The sequence below is a fragment of the Cnephaeus nilssonii genome, assembly GCF_951640355.1.
Source record: "Cnephaeus nilssonii genome assembly, chromosome: 5".
Lineage (NCBI taxonomy): Eukaryota > Metazoa > Chordata > Mammalia > Chiroptera > Vespertilionidae > Cnephaeus > Cnephaeus nilssonii.
Window position 1 is genome coordinate 93,067,157 of NC_137076.1, and position 21,442 is coordinate 93,088,598.

The 21,442-nt window shown below is 40.1% G+C and overlaps 1 protein-coding gene across 3 annotated transcripts in view; it reads right to left on the reverse strand.

Annotated features, from left to right (window-relative positions):
* Positions 1-20,294: 20,294 nt before the first annotated feature.
* Positions 20,295-21,442, reverse strand: part of LOC307100291 (hepatitis A virus cellular receptor 1-like) — a 33,863-nt gene continuing 32,715 nt past the window's right edge. For all 3 annotated transcript variants that reach the window (XM_079772675.1, XM_079772676.1, XM_079772674.1), the window contains exon 11: positions 20,295-20,967. In XM_079772675.1, coding sequence (XP_079628801.1) covers positions 20,868-20,967 — 100 coding nt within the window. In that variant the 3' untranslated portion in view covers positions 20,295-20,867. The remainder of the gene's footprint in view (positions 20,968-21,442) is intronic.

Consider the following 21,442-nt stretch of genomic DNA (forward strand, 5'->3'; position numbering starts at 1 on the left):
GGGTTTTTATAGATAAAGACAACTTTCTTCCAGCATTCCATTCTTTACCTTTTTGCCACACCTTGACATCAGACCATTGGGAAGTATCTTTGAAAGTCAAATTTCTCCAGTATGCCACAACCTTCTTGCTGAATGTATCCACTTCCTAATGTAAATAGATTATAAGGAGATATTAGTGGACTGGAAAACATTTGTTCTCTGCTAGGCTGTCTTTAAGATTCAACACAGAGCTTGATTTTAGGTCAGGCTCTGGAGCTGAAAGGCCACGCAAATTTTGAGACTGTTTATATATGAAAGGGTTCTCAAACTACCGGGGCCAACTCCTCAACTTCTAATGAATAAACTGAGGACCAAAAATAGGACTAGAACATGGGAGCCACAGAAGACACGCTGTGGAGCCAACACAGAAGAGAAAGCCTAGTATGCCTACTCCTACTCAACTATTCTTGTTACTCAACAAACATTATTTCACCAAATATTCACTGGGCACCTCTTGCTAAGCAATGGAACATCCTGGGGGGGGGGGGGGAAGGGGGGAGCAAACCTATAGTCTTTACCCTCAAAAGTTTAGGAAAACAAGTTACTACCTTTAATAAAAAATAAAGTAGATCCCTGGCTGATATGGCTCCATAGTTAGAGCATTGGCCTGTACACTGAAGGGTCTCGGATTCAATTTCTATTCAAGGGCACATACCTGAATTGCAGGTTCCATCCCAGACCTGGTCTGGTCAGTGTATGTCGGGGGAGGCAATGAGTCAATGTGTCTATCTCACATTGAAGTTTCTTTCTCTTTCTCCTCTCTCTCTCCCTTCCTCCACCCCTTCCACTCTCCCTAAAAATCAATGGGAAGAAAAATATCCTCCGGTAAGGATTAAAAAAAAAAGGGGGGGGAGGATTAGGGCTACACTGTGCCCCAATATAATTGATATAAATCCTTCCGATGTTAATAGCATGCCCATGGACACTCGAGGTTTTGAATTTGTGTATGATAAAAATGTCAGAAAACTGGATGGGAGATATGCTCCTCACACAGCCACGGGGCAGTACCTGTGCACAGCCGAACGTTTTTCAAAGATATCATGATAGTACCATGACTTTTCCTTCCTAAAACCAAAACAATGGGTGTTGTCTTCTTAGAAACACTGACAACATCACATATTTGCTTTTGGGTGAATACTTTCACTCACAACGAGTGTGCATGATCACATGATTATAAGACATTTCCTCCACATCCATTTTAGAAAAGATGGTTGGGTCAAAGAGACTTAATAACACTGGCATTTTGCAAGATTTGCTATTTATTATTATGTAAACTATTGTAAAATGTTTTCTAAAGGTGACCCATCCATAAATAAAATAAGCATATTTGTGTTTTTTTAACTTATTATTTGTTGGTATCTTTATTTCTATTTTTTGGTTAATCCTCATCTCAGGTTATTTTTCCATTAATTGTTTTGTGTGTGTGTGTGTGTGTGTGTGTGTGTGTGTGTGTGTGTGTGTGTTTGTTGTTTGTTTTTTTAGAGAGCGTGGAACAGAGGAGGAGAGACAGAGAGAGAAAAACATCAATGTGAGAGCGACACATTGATTGGTTGCCTCCCACATGTGCCCCATCTATCTGGGGATGGGATCAAGCCTGCAACTGAGGTGTATGCTCTTGACCTAGAATTGAACCCACGCTTCAGTCCAAGGGGTGATGTTCTATCCACTGAGCCAAACCAGCTAAGGTAATACGCATATTTAAACAAGTTCCATGACCACCACCATACATGAATAGTTTAAATAATTAAAAAGGTTTTTTAAAAAAGCTCAGCCCTAACTGGTTTGGCTTAGTGGATAGAGCGTCGGCCTGAGAACTGAAGAGCCCCAGGTTTGATTCCTGTCAAGGGCATGTACCTTGGTTGTGGGCACATCCCCAGTAGGGGGTGTGCAGGAGGCAGCTGATCCATGTTTCTCTATCATTGATGTTTCTAACTCTCTATCCCTCTCCCTCTCCCTTCCTGTCTGTAAAAAATCAATAAAATATATTAAAAAATAAAATAAAATAAAAATAAATAAATAAATAAGCTCACTGCTTTCTCTGGGAAAAGAGAGTCACACCATAAGCAGAAGGAATTTCAGCAAAAACTACGAAGAGAAATCATTACTGTGAGTAAATGAGTAACTTGGAATGCCCTTAATAGTTGCAGTCAAGGTAACTACAGAGGATCCTGAAGCCTGGAACTAACATTTCTGACTCATACTGCTCTTTGCCCAGATTCCAGAGAAAATCGGCCCAAATCTGAGCCTTCCTTAAGCTTGAGAACTTTTCACCCTAATGGTGCAACTGTCCTTTTCCCCACTTCCCAACTGAGTCCCAGAAAAGATTGGTGGAAAATCTTAAAAATTACAGCTTTAGGGCATCTCAGCTTATCTCTAGAAGGATCCACACTTTCTCAATAGAAATCTGGAGACAAAGTGATGTGGTTTAGTTTAATTTTTAAATGTAAATGAAAATGAAATCGGTTTTTGTTATGTTGTTTTATTAACTACAAAATACCTCAAATGGTTGCTTTTACATATTAAAGGAGGCCTAATCAGTGGATACAACATAGGCCTGTGGATGGAGCATAGGCCTGTAGGTACAAGGGTCCCTGGTTTGATTCTGGTCAAGGGCAAATGCCCTAGTTGCTGGCTGGATCCCCAGGGGGAGGCATGCAGGAGGCAGCCAATCAGTGATTCTCTCTCATCATTGATATTTCTATCTTTCTCTCCCTCTCCCTTCCTCTCTGAAATCAATAAAAATATATATGTTTTAAAAATGGAAAAGGTACATGAGAAAGTATCTGATAGCAAGCATAGAGTATGCACCAAATAATTTTTAGCTTTGATAAAACTTTCCAGGAAAAAAGAAAAGAAAATTTAAATTTCAATGGGAACAAGCTTAAGGGACATCCGAAGTCAATTGCAGCACACCTTGCAGATAATGCAGGATCAATCCTCCACCACTCACAATAAAGTTAGCCTGGATCTTTTTGCTGTGGCAGGGCCCTGCCTTCAGTTTATAAAAATAACACATGGTGCAGCACCATAAAGGGAAGTACAAATGAGGAACCACTTGGAATTTCTGCTTCCAGAATTTCAACCCTAGAAAAAGGAATAGACAGATAAATAGTAAGACCTTACTTTTTCAGTCTCAAACGATAAAGGGGCCCTCCTTTTCACAGCCGGTGAGTCTCTTAGGCAGAGCTCTGGGAGAGAAAAAACCCTAAAGCACTTCTACAAACAGATCATATATTCAATATTATTACTCTGATTAAGTTACCACTTGTCATCTCCAGGGCACTGGTAGTAGCTTTTCATTCTTTCTGCCATCTGTCTCATTCCAAGAAATTGATGGAAAGTGGATCCCACTCAGGTTCACTGCCGGCCTGACCTTTAACTTACTTAACCTGTCCCAGGCTTCATATCTTTCTTTCTTTTTAAGTGAAGGAGAGTTTATTAGTGAAGCAGTTTGGCAGAGTGGCTATGCCACAGACAGAGCAGCCTTTCTTTCTTTCTGTGAAGTGAAGGGCAGACAGGAAAACCCTGCTATAATGCTTAAACTTTGCCTTTCAATTACAGAAGAAGATGGAGATCATCTAATGCTACAGAAGCACCTAAAAGGAAAAAGTGCAAGTCTATATCTTGAGCATTTACTCCTGTGGGGTAAACACATTCATTTGGGTACATTCTTCCAGATTTTTTTAAATCCATGTCCCTTCACTTGAGGATAGAACCAGGGGACTGGAAGCCATGGGCACCAAAGACCTGATACCAAGGCAGAGCCCCTTCCCTCTGCCTCCATGTATTTCTGAGACCAGGACCAAGTGCCAGGTCTTATCAAGAAGAGGAGGGTCTCCCAGACCTTTTTAAGGTAAAGAAAAAATTTCTATCACTTATATATACTATTCTAGAACATTTTTTAACTTATCAATAAAGCATTCCCCTCTGACAAGTGACATAGGCTTTGTCAGAGTAAGGGTTTCACCTTCTTCCTTGCTGTTCTATTCAAAGGGACTAAAATAGGACCTGACAAAGCAGATGCCATAAATGTTCACAGAATGAATGGATGGAATCACTTCTCCTGCCTGTCAGACTAGAAGTTCTATGGTGTAAGGGAAGCATCTATTTGGTCTCTCTCTCTGGTCTCAGCATCAGATTACCTGGCATATAGTAAGCACTAATAAATAATTGTTAAATTAGCAAAACAACTCAAAGATGAAATTACCTTGAATACATCTTACCTGCCTCACTGTGCTGATTGATCACAATAATCAACTATTCCCCTATCAGTGGAAAGAGGTTTTTGCAAACATCATTGTAATGATCATCCAGGTATACATACCCTTGTTTAAAGATTTCTGTGGGGTAAGAATCTCCTTTGGAGGAAAACCACTGATGTGTTCTAAGTGTCTTCTGAAGACCCCTCCCTCCAGGTGACTAACATCCATGGCAGGCAGCACAGCAGCAGGTTGGTCATCACCTAGGGAGGGGCAGTTTTCAGACAGTGACAGGTGCATGTTGTTGATTGATTCCCTATGTGCTGGGGAGGGCTCCGCAGAAAGGGGGAAATGGACAAGGGAGGAACAGACTTCCAAGAGCCTGACATGGAGATGATGCAGAAACAACAGCCACTTTTGCCTACATAAGAGCACAGATGGAGCTTGGAGTCTGTGAATTCTCCAAGAAGTGAGGTGACAAAGTTCTGGCTGAGTACTTCAATGGAAGGGCTTTCCAGAAAACTACCTTTCTGCGTTTTTAATGTTTTCACTCCAAAGATGTTTAGTAAATTTGTCTTATGTCTCACACAGAAACAACAAATAAGGAAGGCAGAGCTAGTCTCCACAGTCTTGGAATGGAAGCTTAGGGACCACTGTCCTTCCTCCAAGGGATCTGAGGCTGACAAGTACAGATTGCTGCAGCCCTTCGTCTTCCTTCCACCAGGAAACAGAATTGCATCCCAGTCACTGCTTCTTCTTCTGTGAAAAGCATGGCCCCGGTTCTCTCAATGAATGGAGAAGTTGGTCAGAGACATTTCCCTCTGAGTTCACCCCAGCCAGAACTTGACAACACACACAAGTGCACTTCCTTCTTTCCCCAGGAGCTACTGCCACACCATGGCTTGCTTGGCTGGCTTCTTCGCTGGAGAAGGAGAGTGTAAGTTGGTATCTGTAGGAGTGTCTTCATTCAAAGAAGTTTAAACGTTGAGACTCAAAGGAAACCTTCAAGGCCATCTAGTCTACTCCAGTAGTTTCTTCATCTTTTATGAGTCACCCTTCTCTTAGAAAATCAGTGGCCCCTGTAGACTTTCTGTACCAAAAAAAAGGCATGCATACATCTCAGCATGTAATTCCCTCCATCCCCCCTTTTCAGGAGCTTCGTGGACACATCATGGGACTGAAATTCCTGGAATTCAGGAGACCCCACATTAAGAATTCCTACTTCACAGAGAAGCTCATTTGAGTTCTAATGCCCTGATTAGCAGTCTCTGAGTTGACTAACCTGTTGGCTGGAATGCAGAGGTAAGGGAGTAACAAGTCTGAGTACTGGGTAGGTCATGGTTCAATCGTTTTGTGAGCTAATTACCTTCAGAAAATGGAAAAAGAATGCTGGGTAGCTGCAGGCAGAATCTTAAGGTCAACCAGCTTACACATCTGACAGTTTTTGAAGTAGACAATATAAACTCAAAAAGAAAGCCTGGCTAGTGTGGCTAATTGGTTGGAGTGTCATCCCATGCACCTAAGGGCTGTGGGTTCCATTCCCATTCAGGACACATACCCAGGTTGCAGGTTGACTCCCTGGGGGCATAACCAACTTGTGTTTCTCTCTCTCTCTCTCTCTCTCTCTCTCTCTCTCTCTCTCTCTGTCCTTCTCCTTTCCTCTCTCTCTCTAAAATCAATAACATATTCTCTGGTAAGGATTTTTTGGTAAAGAATCTGGGTCTGATGGCATAGCAGTACATGATGCTTGACTGGGTCTTGACTAGTGGAGAAAAATAGAATAATGTGAGGAACACTGAGAAAATCTGAATTACTCTTAATTTTCTTAGATATAATTATATCATTGTCTGATCTAAGAGAATATCTTTATTCTTAGGAGGTATAGATTAAAGTTTAGTGACATGTCAAGATATCTGAAACATCATTTTTAAAAAGTGTGTATGAATAGAGAACTAGATAAAGGAGACATAGTAAAATATTAAATTACACATCTTGGCGAAGGATACTATTGTTCCTTGTACTATTAGTTCAATTGTTCTGTGGTCTAGAACAATTTTAAAAAACAAAAAATAAATAAATATGTTATGTATCCAAGCATATTTGAGTTTGAAATCTGTCCCTGTCACTAACCAGCCATATAATCTTGGGTTTTGTTATTTCATTTACTGAGGGACTATTTAATGTGTTACACACTGTTTCATGTAGCAAGAGACACAGCAGTAAATAAAACACACATCCCATGAAGGTTACTATACTAGAAAAACTTGTCTCAGGATCCTCATTTGTAAAATGGGAATAATTATTACTCTATCTTTCCAGGCTGCTGTAAGAATATTTATTCATTCATAATAAAATATTTATTAAGTGCCTACTAAGTATCAGGTGGTGCAGCAGCGGATATAATAGTATATATATATATATATATATATATATATATATATATATATAGTTATATATATATACAGTTATATATATACACATATACATATATATATATGTATACATATATACATATATATATATATATATATATATATATATATATGTTTTATGTCAGAGAGGAAGTAAGAGGGAGAGAGAGATAGGAATATCAATGATGAGAGAGAGTCATTGATTGGCTGCCTCCTGCAAGGCCCACAATAGGGATCGAGTCCTCAATCAGGCATGTGCCCTGACTGAGAATTGAGCCGTGACCTCCTGGTTCATAGGTTGATACTCGACCACTAAGCAGTGCCAGCCAGGCAGGATACAACTGTTAATGTGGCAGACAAGTTCCTTGTTTTCTATGGAGTTTATCTTTATAGGTAGAAATGGACATTAACCAAATGATGTCACAAAACAATAGATTAATGCATATAAATGTTACCTATGAATGTTATCACATTGCAGGTTTCAGTTCTAAGAAAGAATAGTGACAGAGAAAATCTAAATCATTGACAAATATTTTACTTGATCTTTTTGACTTCTGACTATTTACTGTAGACTCTTTTGTCTTCATGAATATGCTTAGTCTAAAATTATTATTAGTTTATATAGTATTCAATAGGTAGAGTCTTCTTTTTCTTAAAATATACTACATTCTACCAATATAACAAACATTGCTAAAATGAAGTAAAAGTTATGTACGCTATATGTAAATGGCATTGGGGTGGATGCATGTGTGTGTACGTACCTATGTGCATATAATCAGGAGTGGACACTAACACTGCAATATAAAGGACCAGTAGTCCTCAAACCTATTTAGACATTAGAATCACTTGGGAAGCTTTATAAAAATACCTATGCTTAGAGTTTATCTGTAAATAATCTGGTGTATCTGCTCTGGTGATGACAACAGACTGTATAAGTGATTCTAATGAGTTAAGAACACCTGGACTGGACTATAAAAGCCCTGAGAGTAGATTCTTCATTTCTTGTTTACCTATGGGGCCCACCCAGAGCCTGGATGTATTAGATACTCCATCAGTTGAAGAGTCAGTTGACTGAAAAGGCCCATTAATATAGAAATAAATAAGCATTTCCTGTCATGGGGAGATGACTTCTATACCTTAACATTGGGACTAAGGACGCTAGTGGGATCAAGAAGTAAACAGAGCAGCATGTTTACATTTCATACCTCCAGGCCAAAAGCGAAAAGAAAGCATAAGATTAGATCCCAGAGTCCCAGGGCAGGACTTCCAAGATCAAAGATCAAAGCCAGCCCTAGCCACTTTGGATCAGTAGCTATTGCTTCGGCTTGTGGACTGAAGGGTCCTGGGTTCAATTCCAGTCAAGGGCACATGGCCGGGTTGTGGGCTCGATCCCCTGTGTGAGGTGTATAGGAGGCAGGCAATCAATGATTCTCTCTTATCATTGATATTTCTATCTCTCTCCCCCTCTCTCTTCCTCTCTGAATCAACATATATTTAAAAAATAAAATTTAAAATAAAAACATCAAAGCCATTTTAGTATAGAAACCTTCAAGATTCTCACTTTTCCCTACCCCATCCTTGAATATTCTTACCTGGAATTCTGTAACTTCTCTTTCCTCTGAGAATCCCCCAGGTAAAAAGGGAGCATTAGAGATTTTGCTCCCTGGCATATATTATCAGTTGGCTCAAATAAACTCATATAATAATTTTTTTAAGTTTCAAAAAAGTAAATTAAAAGTACTTTCATTAAAAAAAAGACATATGATATAAAATGGGCTGACTGGAGGCAAGGACTATTTAAGGAAATCTAGTCTTCCCTTATATATTAAATTAAATCAAACTACCAATGTGTTCCTTGGTTTTACATGAACTATGCTAGAAAGTAATCAAGATGCATTTTTCATATTTAAAAAACACATGGAACACCTACTGTGTGTCTGCTAGGTGGTATGCTAAGTACCAAGGACATAAAAGGTGAATTATGAGACCTGACTTTATGAAGCTTGTGTTTTACTAAGGGAGCCCTTTTACAAAAGTAAATAACAAATTAATTAAAAATAGTCATAATAATAATTTCTAATTGTGATGTGATATAAAGGATACCAATAATGTATTAAAACTACTAACAGAGATGGGGGTCAGGAAAGCACTCTCAGAAAAGGTAAACTTTAAAGTCAATGCTGAAAAAAGTCAGCCACATGAACAGCCAGAAGGAGCATTCCAGGCTGAGAGAACCCCTGATAAAGATCAAGATGAGTGCCAGAAATTGAAAAGATGTCTGGAATAAGATAGTGACCCAAGCCTAACCAGTTTGGCTCAGTGGATAGAGCATCAGAACCTGAAAGGTCCCAGGTTCTATTCCGGTCAAGGGCATGTACCTTGGTTGCAGGCACATCCCCAGTAGGAGGTGTGCAGGTGGCAGTTGACCGATGTTTCTCTCTCATCAATGTTTCTAATTCTCTATCCCTTCCCCTTCCTCTCTATAAAAAATCAATAAAATATATTAAATTTTTTTTTTAAAAAAAAAGAGAGTGGCCCAAGATAAGGTCTGAGAGGTGAGCTAGAGCTAGATCCTAAGGAACCATTTAAGTCACAATCAAAAATTCTATTCTAAGACCTGCAAGAAATGGCAATGTGCAGAAATACAATGTGATTGGGCTGAAGAGGATTACTCAGGCTGCTATGAGAAATGTGGATTAAAAGGAGGGATAAAATAGTGAGGAGACAAGTAAAGATGATGGTGCCTCAGAGTAAGGTGGTCACTAATAGAGACTCAGAATAATGACTAGATTTTAGATATATTTTGGAGAAAGACTGTAGAAACTGATCTTGAATTGTGTGGTAGGGGGGAGGAAAGAGAGGATTCAAGGATGGCTCCCTGCTTTCTGGCTTAAGAAACCAAATGGATATGGTGATGGGAAGGGCCAGGAAGAGAGAGGTTGCATTCTGGGAAGGTATAATATAGAATCTAGGGTTCCCCTGAACATGTTAGATGAGAGGGACATCTAAGAGATATTATTACAGGCACCTCTCACAGACACTTGAGTTAGAGGGAGAAGGCTGTCACCACCTCAATTCTTGTCTTCTGACATGGATGAATTCAAACCAGTGACTCCAGATGATTGTGTTGTGAGAAAGCCAATTCATTAATAAAGTAAAGCATGCACATTTCTTAAAGAAGCAAGGCAAGCAGATCTCCCATCCTTCAGAACATGCAGATGGGCTTTCTCAGCCTATCCTAGGAATGAGTGTGGTGGGGGTTAGGGGCAGTTGTTGGTTTTTGCCTTATGTACTTTTCTGTCTACAGATTTTTAAATTCCTCTACTGCATTTCCTGGTACAGGTTAAGTCTGAAGATCTCCCTCCCTTACTTTGCTATGGCTTTGCCAGACTATATGAGAAGCACCTGACAATTACATTCCAAAACTGCTGGATTCTCTATTTAAACAGTGGAATGACATATGACTGCCCCCTCCCTCCTACTCCCTCCTCTTTACTGCCTTTTTGTTGGTTTCAGGTTGACCTAAGCTATGTATACTCTGGTTGGGAGTGGATGCATTAAAATTCTCCTTCTTTCCCACTTCCCCCTTCTCTCCTGCATTCTTTGGAGACATTAACCATTTGCTCTCAAGTGTCCTTGGTTGGGGGAAGATAAGGGCTTGCTATTTACAAGCTGGCTGCAGGCTGCTAAACTGTTTGACCTTGTTTATTTTTCTCATTTCAGTTTCCCAAGTTCTCCTGCCCTGGATTTTTTCAAGCTTCTTACTAACCTATAACAATACTAAGGATGGCATTTAAGTCTATGGAAATAATAGGTCTTCATGTAGAAGTATAGAAAGAGGATTCTCAACATTTAAAAGTCACACAGAATAGGTAATAAAAATGACTGGAAATGGATGGCCAATGAAGTATGAGAGTGTTGTTTCAGAAGGCAAGAGAAGGAAGACTTTCCAGAATGAGAATCAACTTAATTATTGCTCAAAGATTGGTTACAATGAAGACTGAGGTGTCTATTGCATTAGCAAATGGGAGGTCATTGGTGAGCTCGAGTAAAGTATTTCCATGATGCTTTGGGATAGAAGCTATATGGTAGGTTGACAAGTATGGGAGCGGGTGACAAATAGGAACAACTCTTCTGAGAAATATGGCTGTGAAGGAGAGCAGAGAAATGGTCGTAGCTGGAGAGGAATGTATAAACTAGAACATGTTTTTATACCAGTGAAAATAGCATAAATAGAAAGCATGAGATAAGTCTAGAAGAGAGGGTGGAAAGGAGATTCAACAAAGTCTTGACTGAGGCAAAGCAGATGGAACAGGCCTTTGATATTTCAAATTGAGGGAGAAATGAGGAAGACTTGAATGGCAATGAGGTTTGGATGTTCATCTCAGAGCACACTAGAAAGATATAGGATTGCTGGGCATTACTGAGTGCCAATATATAGCTTTGATGCCTTGACTTAAAACCTGTCACCTTGGTTGTAAGATTTTCTTGAGCAACTGCTAGGAAAGAGATTACAAGTCAAAAAGAACTTCCTCACCTGTTTCTATAAGTATCTATAATTTTGGAGTGTGTGTGTGTGTGTGTGTGTGTGTGCACAAAATGTCAGACTCTTTCAAGTCTTCATACCCTCCCTTCAAACCCTTTTACACATACTAAAATGGTCCCTAATATCCAGGCCTTGGCAGAACATAAAAAGATAGTGTTTTCATTGCTCCTTATCAACCCATAGATGACATTTATGTGATCAATGCACAAAAAACACTGCTATGTCATTGGCCTTGTTCACTGGCCCTGGACTAGTTTGTGACTAATCAAGAATCCTAGCCCTAAACAATTTGGCTCAGTGGATAGAGTGTCGGCTTGCAGACTGAAACCCAGGTTCAATTCTGGTCAAGGGCATGTACCTTGCTTGCGGGCACATCCCCAGTAGGAGGTGTGCAGGAAGCAGCTGATTGATGTTTCTCTCTCATTGATGTTTCTAACTCTCTATCCCTTTCTCTTCCTCTCTGTAAAAAAAATCAGTAAAACATATTAAAAAAAAAATCCTAACCCAGGGCTCATTTTTCCCAGCACAGGTTTATCTCAACCACCTTCCTTTACTTTATTTTTTTACCTCAGACTCTATCTCATGTACAGAAACATCCATGCATCAATTCTTAAGCTATTTCCTCACTTTTTCCTAATTCCATTCATTTGAAATCCTCTGAATTCAGAAGCCACCTAAAGGCTTCCTCCTGCACCCATGTAACATTACCTGAGCCATGCTCCTCAGTGGTGAACATCCTTGGAAAGGCTGTAGCGAAGGCTCTCCATGGAGTCCAAGCAGGGGTGACCTTGGCTAGTGTCAGAAAGCAATGTAAGGATGAGGCTTCCCTGAGAGCAGAGAGCTTGTTTCAAGGAATCCAAAGGGAAATAAATAAAGAGAAACACATGCTCACCTTCAAACCTGGACACCTTCCTTGAGAGTATATCACAGTTTTAAAATGTTCATTACACATTTTAAGAACTGTCATCAATGTCACAGTCTAATTGTTAATAATGGAACTAATAGCCACACACTAAATGCTTTTCACAATACATCTCCTAAAATCCTTCCAATGGCCTACGTAGTAGGTATTATCATATTTCATAGAGGAGAAGGTCACACAGTTTAAATAACTGGTGCAACATTACACAGCTAGTAAGCGGCAGAACTGGAGTTGAATTCAGCTCCATCAGTCACAAGTACATGCTCTATAAATCTTAAAACATGCAAGCACATGCAGCCCTGCGCACACCCACAGTTCAGTGGGTCTCAATCCTGGCAGCAGGCGGGAGAGAAGCACCTGAAGAAGACTGTAAACTCCCAGTGCTCAGGCTCTACCTCCAGAGACACTGGTTTCTCAGGTTTGTGGGTCGGGCTCAATATCTATCGTGTTAAAAAGCCCCCCAAATGAATCTGATGAGCAATCAGGGTCCAAACACTGATCTAGGCCTTTCCTGCCATTATATAGATCCTATCCATAAGTTTCAATATAGATGAAGGAATTAAATGTGGCTGGTCTTTGCTTGTGGACCAATAAGTCTTAGGGGCCAACCACCAGGGTTGTCATTGGGAAGGACAGACGTGAGAACAATTAGTATATTTAACATGATCTGCAGGGGATTATTCATAAAGAAAATATGCAAAGTACACTCACCTGGTTTGATGTGTAACTTCAGGTTTGATTTTTTATCATTCATTAGGCCTGAGACTTGGATACAGCAGCAATAAGTCCCACTGTCACATTCTCTATGGTCAAGGACACATCTCCTCTGTGGACATCCCCCTTAGCTGGTATCTGCTGGATCTCTGATAGCTTAAGTCCCTTCCTTCAGTTCTGAGCATCATACTCTGACATTCAAATACTCAGGCAGGAGGTTCTCAGAGGTGGTTGGAGAGTAGTGGCAGGGCAAATAAGCATTCTGACCCACCCCGATTGTGCATGACCCTTCCAAAGACCCTGGACAAAGAGAAAAGGAGAGCAAGATGCAGGCGATGAGTGAGATTGGTCCACTTCAGGAAAAGTGCAAGTAATGCTTGCAGAGTAAAGAAACCACTGCTGCTCTCCAGTTTAAAGGAGGATCCACTAAGGCAATGACTCTCAGACTTGAGGGGCATCTGAACCTCTGGGAATTCTGGTTAAAACACAGATGTGTGGCCAGACCAGCATGGCTCAGTGGTTGAGCTTCATCCTATTAACCAGTAGGCCATAGTTCGATTAGTTCGATTCAGGGTCAGAGCACATGCCCAGTAGGGAGTGTGCAGAAGGCAGTCAATCAATGATTCTCGCTCATCGTTGATGTTTCTATCTCTCTCCCCCTCTTCCTTTCTCTCTGAAATTATATATATATATATATATATATATATATATATATAATGAATTTTAAAAGTTACAGATGTGTGGGCTCAACTACTAGAATTCCTGATTTACTCAGTCTGGGGTGAGAACTAAAAATTTGTATTTCTAACAAATTCCCTGGAATTGCTGACATGGCTGGTGTGGAACCTCACTTTGAGAACCAATGTGCTAGGAGAGACTTGTGGCCCAGTCCTGTGAACAATGGAGGGCAGGGCTGATGGAAATAGTCAGAAAATGAAGCATTCATTGTCGGCCAGGAAAACAGTTCAGCTCTAAACTAGTTATCAGTTCATCAATGAAGGTCAATTATGCTAGCAACATCCCCTCTTTATCTCCTTTTTTCTTAAAGCACCAGGCACACAATGAATAAAAACCCTTGCCTGAATTAAGAAGCTAATGTTTGGCTATTTTGAGGTTTAAAATTAATTACCTGTTAAATAATATAAATACACAATGAAACCATATAAATATGTATGGAAAGTATATTCTCCACTCTTTCCCATTTCCTGTCTCTGCTTCCCAGAGTCTATACATTAAGAAGCATCTGCGTAGGCCCATACCCTGTTACACAAACAGAAAAAAAGAAATCTACTATGCACATTGTTCTTCTCTTTTTTTTCCAATTAATATTATGAATTAGAGACATTTCATATCATTGTTTAGTTAGTAATACTGTTTGCATCACATATATATCACAATTTATTTATTTTGTTCCACTTCGTCTGCTTGAAATGAATCGTGTGTTAGTCCAGCTGGTTACCACACAAGGTAGAAACACATGCATTCATTCACAAAGTCAGTCAATTGGTCAGTGATGACCATTGTTTATGAAGCACCTACTATGTGTCAGACACCGGACTAGGAGCTGGAGAATACCACAATGAATGGCATGTTCGTTACCTCACATTTATGGGCCCTTTCTACTCCACCGCAAGCCTAATTCTTAACCTTGTTCTACCACAAATTGGCCTACATCATACAACCTTGCTGGATCTCAGTTTCTTCATTTATAAAACTTACCAAAGGGGGAATTTGTGTTAATATTCTGACTTTGACCTGAACTTTTATACTCTTCCACTTAGGGAAGACACAATCTTGTCACCAATGCTCTTTCTCCCCTCCTGTGGGTGGAATTAAGGGGACCTCGATATTCTATTTCATCTCATATACATAAGGTATCCCCTCCCCACCCACCTCAGGGGCTTCAGGCATCATGTGATGGAAAATATTGAATTACTGCCACACTCTCCATCACTGAGCTAACATCTCAGCCCAAACAGTCTCAGCCTTGGGAGAGTGACTTTTATCTTAGAAACTTAGAAGCCAAGGGTTCTTTACAAAAGGCAAGTGAGATCACAGTCGAGTTTCTCAAAACCCATGGTCTTCTTCTGTCTTCCCTTCCTGCATTTCTCTGTCACCCACCTTTATGCCATCAAATGCATTTAATATAAACCTCCAGCTTTTTCAGCGTGAGCACTTGCAGAGCATCACAGAGCTAGCAGTTACTCAAGAGATCATAGTCAACCTCTTCATTTTATAGACGGGGAGACTGGGACCTGAGAAGCTTGATTTGCCCAAAGGCACAGGATCGGTAATTTCAAATCTGAACACAAGTCCCTAAGCTCTAGATTGTTCCACTATAAACCATGTTTCATGAACTTGATATTTGCCCTTGATATGTCTGCCCACATAACTAATAACAACCAGCAAATGCCCATATTCAAATGTAAGGAAGAGTCAATTAACCATGGGTTCAGGGCTCATATTTATGAAACAGCATGTGGTATGTGAATTATCTCTCAATAAAGCTGCTAAAAAAGGACAAAATTTCAGCTAACATTTTGGCCAGGACTCTCGCTGGGCATTTGCTAGGGTCATTCTGCCAACTTCCTGTCCCTGACTGGGCTGAGTTTACTGTCCTCTCTCGAATAAGTCCTTTCTTGCTGCCAGGAAGAGTTCTAGAAATGCGTGCAGTCCTGCAATGGCTTCTGGCCTTTAAAAAAATTACTGCAAACATTACGCGATGCCCCTTCTTGTATATACATCTTGCACTATCCAATTGGACCTAATTCTTACAGTTAATATACCAGTAAAAGTCCCTGATTATCTAAAAAAAGAGTTATCCAAAATAAACGAACAAACAAAGTCAAACAGACTCATGGAAGCAAAGAGAGATTCATGGAAGCAAAGAGGTGGTTACCAGAGGCAGAAGAGAGTGGTGAACTGGGTGAAATAGATGAAGGGATTAAGAAGTACAAATTGTTTAAAAGAAAAAAAATCACAAATTGGTAGTTATAAAATAGTCATGTGGATGTAAAGTATAGCATATATGAAAATACAGTCAATAATATTGCAATAACCAGGTAAAAGCCAGGTAGGTATTGGGGGAACACTTTTTATTTATTTTTATTTTTTAAAAATATATTTTATTGATTTTTTACAGAGAGGAAGGGAGAGGGATAGAGAGTTAGAAACATCAATGAGAGAGAAACATTGATCAGCCGCCTCCTGCACACAACCCCTACTGGGGAATGTGCCCGCAACCAAGGTACATGCCCTTGACTGGAATGGAACGCAGGACCCATCAGTCCGAAGGCCGACGCTCTATCCACTGAGCCAAACCGATTAGGGCTGGGGGAACACTTTTTAAAGTACATGATTGTCTAACCACTATGCTGTACACCTGAAACCAGCACAAGATACTATCAAAGGTAAACAGTAGTTGAAAAATAAAAAATAAAGAAAATAAACCAAAAATTAAAATAAATAAAGTGGCTCTTCATCCTAAATCAATCAATCAATAAATATATAAACAATGTTTTCTTAGAATAGATTCACAAGTGTACCAAATTTACCCCACTTGGGAAAGGTGTTAACGGTGAATATGCTGAGTTACTTGGAAAAATCTGTATTTTCTACTCAATTTTGTTTGTGAGCTTTAAACTGCTCTAAAAAATTAAGTTCATTGAAAAATGCATCAGTCATCCTCCAAGTGCTTTTTTAGGCTCAGCAGATTCAGCATTTACCAGACAGAGCAAACCCCATCTCAGCAGTCCACAGTATAAAACAAAGAAGGTTACCTTAGAGCAAACCCTCACAGGCCAAGGGACTTTCTGCTTTGCTTACTTTTACAACTTGTGGAAGAAAACGTTAGTTCTTAGGAAGCCAGGGACAGTCAGCTAGACAGCTGCGGGCTGGCTTCCTGAGAAGCTTTCAAACACATGGCAGCGTCCATTTTTTCATTCCCAGGGCTGCCACCAATATAATGCTGTTGCCATGCCAGCCAGACACAGGAAAGATCTAGTCACCCTGGGTCGGCCCACTTGTTCACCTGTCCCAGCCCGCTGTTGGTATTCTGTTTTCGTCTGTATCTTTTATGCTTTTCCAGAGCTCTCCTCACACAGAACAAGGACACAAGAACTCACCTTCCCTCACCAAGTCTCTCCAGGTCAGTGGTTCTCAGCCTCAGCTACACATTGAAATCACCTTGGGGCGGGGGGAAACTCTTTCTGGCCCCACAGCTGAGATTCTGATTGACTTGGTCTGGGCATGCGTAGTTGGCCACGCTTTCCAGGTGATTCTAATGTACAGCCAAGGTTGCAAAGCATGGGTCTCAGAGTCCTTGAGGTGCATGCAGACTCCAGACGAGTGTGGTTTCTATCTCATAAAAAGTTTTAAAGACACTTAGCTCTTATCCGTCTCCTCTTCCCCAGCACACACAGGGAGGTTCTAGGAAACATTATTTCGATTTTTTCTCCAATTTTCATAGGTATGTACTAAGCACCTACTATGTATAAGCTGGGTGCTGAGAAACTGCGTACACTTCCCTCAAACAGCTCAATATACAAAGCGTCATCAACCCACACATCTTAATACAAAGCACGAAGTTATAGGGTCACTACAGTCACTAATTATGCTTGTAGTTTGGACAGATTCCATTTGACAAGCCTTTGTCCTGGCTCAGAGGCTGTGCCAGCCAGAAAAAGGAAGGGGGGTGTCTCTGTAATTTACCCAGATGTGCCCCCAGATGCTAGGTAGGGCCCTGGCCTCATGCAGAATGACCCAAGCTAGGCAATAGCACCATGCCTGGCATATTTGTCCAGTGGCTAAAAAAGGCTCCACAGAGGTGTTCACAAAAGAAGATTAATTCTGACTATAGGGATGAGATCCAGCAGGGCTTAAGAGGTGACATTTGGGCTGAACCTTAAATATATGCCCAGGGAAAATACAGGAGACAAGCTTTCCCCAAAGATGGGTTGAGCTTTGGAGTGTGAGTGGGCATCTGAGAAGTTTCTCTCCACTAGAGTACAGCGGGGAGGGGTTGCATGAAGCAGGCAAGGGAAAAGTGGTGAGGGGCTTACTATGGACTAGGGTCTCTTACCCACTGGGAAGCAGTGGGGGGATTTTCAGCTAACATGGAACACAATCAGATCTTGGTTTTTTGTTATTTTTTAAATATATTTTATTGATTTCAGAGGGGGGCGGGGAGAGGGACAGAGAGAGAGAAATATCAATAAGAATCATTGATCAGCTGCCTCCTGCATGCCCCACACTGGGGATCGAGCTCACATCTCAGGCTTGTGCCCTGACCAGGAATAGAACGAAGACCTCCTGCTTCATAGGTCAACGCTCAACCAGCGAGCCACACCAGCAGGGCAGATCTTGGTTTTTTAACTTACTAGTACACTGTAGGCTAGGGTGACAAAGGGCTCAGCGGACATTGGGGAGACACCAATAGCCACCACACTCTGAAGTCAGAGCTCCAACGGCCCTAAGGGAACTTTTCAACTAGATTCCCAGGTATTCTAAGTCCCACATACTCCACGCTGACATCTAGTAGTCAAGGCCCATAAGGCACCACCTTACATTTTGATGGCTACCATCATCACATTTTCTCTGGATGAAGCCATGACTTTTTTCTATTGCCTCAGAAAAACTGATGAAATCTAGAGTCAAAGAGACAGTCTTGGGAGGATGTGTATCTCCAGACTGCTCAAAGCTGTCCAAAACCAACTGACCAAAGCCTCTGATTAGGGAGAGAGCAAAAGATAAATTATTTCTTTACTTCCAGATAGCACGTTAACAAATGAAAGTATAATTTGGTGGTGCATAGAACGTTTAACCCTTTACATGAAAAGTGTTTTGTTTCCTAAGAGTGGGAGCCTTCTCAAACATGTGTTCATAGGGCCCTTTGCATCCAGCCCCTGTGAGAGAAAGTGCCCAGGTCTCCAGCTAATCTCTTTCCAAACCTCCTCACTCACTTTGCTGCAGCCACTCAAGCTTGCTTGCTTGTTTGTTTGTTTGTTTATTTATTTATTTATTTATTTAAAAGAATAGTTTATTGAATTTTAGAGAGAGAGGGGGAGAAGAAAAAACATCAATGTGCAACATACATCAGCTTCCTCCTGCATGTTGTCTTGAATTTAAAAGAAAAACACTGTAGTTTGGGAAAAAATGTATAAATCATATTAATCTCATTCTATTTGGGAAACCAAGTAGACAATGCTTAACATTATTTGCCCATATAACCTTTTTTCAGAGTGCTATTAATTTTCTTGAGTTTTGCAGCTACATGTCAAAAATGTTGCCTTCAAAAACAAGCATCCTAGGCCACTACAGTGTGTGTAGCACTGAACCTCAAGTGTGAATTATTTCAGAATTAATTCAAATTGAAATTACTACCCAGCCTTGTGAATTATTCATGTCGAAATGTTTCTGATATGAAGGGAAAAAATGTTTCTGGTGGCTAAAAATATTCTTACCTTTTTTCGTTAACTCTCTTGGCAAAACCAAAAATTTTATGATATTAAAAAAATGTATCCTTCTAAAATAATTTTAATAAACAAAGTGGTTTGGGGACAATTTAGAATTCCAGTTGAAACTAGTAACACTCTCAAACAGCACTATTATATTTGCACACTTACTTTTCTAAGGCAGAGGCCTTTTTCTCTAAGTTCCCCCTTTCTGTTTTTTTTTGTTTGTTTGTTTAAAGTATTACATGTGGTAGTACATATATCTCCTTTTTTTTCCCCCATTGACCTTCCCCCATCCTCCTCTACCCCCTGTCACATGCCCTCATCCCCCCCCCCCCCAGTGTTTCATGTTAATTTGTTGTGCTTATATGGATGTATACAAGTCCTTTGGTTGATCTCTTTATCCCCCTCCCCAACACTCCCCAGCCTTCCCGCTGTAATTTGACAGTCTGTTCGGTGCTTTACTGCCTCTGTATCTATCTTTTTGTTCATCAGGTTATAATGTTCTTTATTTTCCATAAATGAGTGAGATCATGTGGTATTTTTCTTTCATTGCCTGGCTTATTTGACTTAACAGAATGCTCTCCAGGTCCATCCAAGCTGCTGCAAATGGTAAGAATTCCTTCTTTTTTATAGCAGCGTAGTATTCCATTGTGTAGATGTACCATAGTTTTCTAATCCACTCATCTGCTGATGGGCATTTAGGCTGTTTCCAAATCTTAGCTATGGTGAATTGTGCTGCTTAACCTCCCCCTTTCTTTTGCCCTTTTATTTATCTCTGTACTGCATCATTCTAAAAGTTAGTTCAGAATCCCTGATGGTTGTCTATCCAGGGCACAGATGTAGCAGAAGTAGCATACATGTGTTAAATCACATGGCCATTGATTTTCTTCACCTATTTCTTGCTCCACTCACCATCCTCGCTTCTTCTTTTAAAAGCCCCATCCTGGTACCAAGGAAAGCACTTAAAACCTCATATTTTCAGAGCCATGAAAAAAACAGATCTAGTGGTGAAATCACACTGACTTTATTTCCCCATGAAAGAAATAAAAATCTGTATTCCTCCATAATTTGAAACCTTTGGGGAAACTTAAGAAATGTAATATTTTGATTGCAAGATTTAAAAAAAAAAAGGAGTTAATCATGAAATGCTTCCAAGTGAAGTAATTTAAGTACCAAATCGAATTTTCTGATTTTAAGTCCTATTCCCCTATTTGTGACAGCTTTAGTGACCAAGGTATTGGTTCATTTCATGTCTACCCAATGAGAATTCTTGATGGATACAGGATTCATAGGGTCTAAACAGAATATACAATTCTAAAGTGTTCAGTTCATATTTAAGAGAGGGCTCTGCTATGACCAGAAAGATTGAGCCAATTTTAATATAGAAAATTAAGACTAATTACCAATGAGGTTGACTACACAGTGTGAGCTAAAGACACTCTAACCAACATCACAGACAGACTGGAATGCCAAGAAATATGGACAGAAAAATCATCCTAGAGCTTAAAAGGACTGACATGGTGAGATCTGGTCATTGCCTTCTGCAGTCAAGGGCCTAAAGCCTTGGAGAACTGCTGGGTCTTACTGCACATTGTAAAGATTATTCTCAAAGTAAATATTTTCCTGTGCTTGGTAGTGCACTGCAGTTCCATTTTGCAACGTTCTGGTCACAGGTTCTTTGCTACAAAAAGAATAACATGAGTAAGTGAAAATCAGATCATTTTTAAATAATGAGAAGCATTGTTTTTCTATTTGCAATAACAGAGCCCCATTCACCCAACATATTAAATGACTAGGAGATTCCAGAGTTGTAAATATTAAGTTGTGGGAAAGTTTGTTTAATAAGCAAGGTTGAAAAAAAAACAACAACCTAAGATATATTCAGACTATTCTCCTTCAAGAGATTCATGTACTAGAATACATAAATAAAAAATCTAAGACAGGTCCACCCGGTGTTCAGTGTTTGAGTGTTGACCTATGAACCAGGAGGTCATGGTTTGATTCCAGGTCAGGGCACATGCCAGGCTGCAGGCTCAATCCCCAGTGTGGGGCATGCAGGAGGCAGCCAATCTATGATTCTCTTTCAACATTGATGTTTCTTTCTCTCTGTCTCTCCTTTCTGAAATAAATATATATATTTTAAATCTAACAGTTAT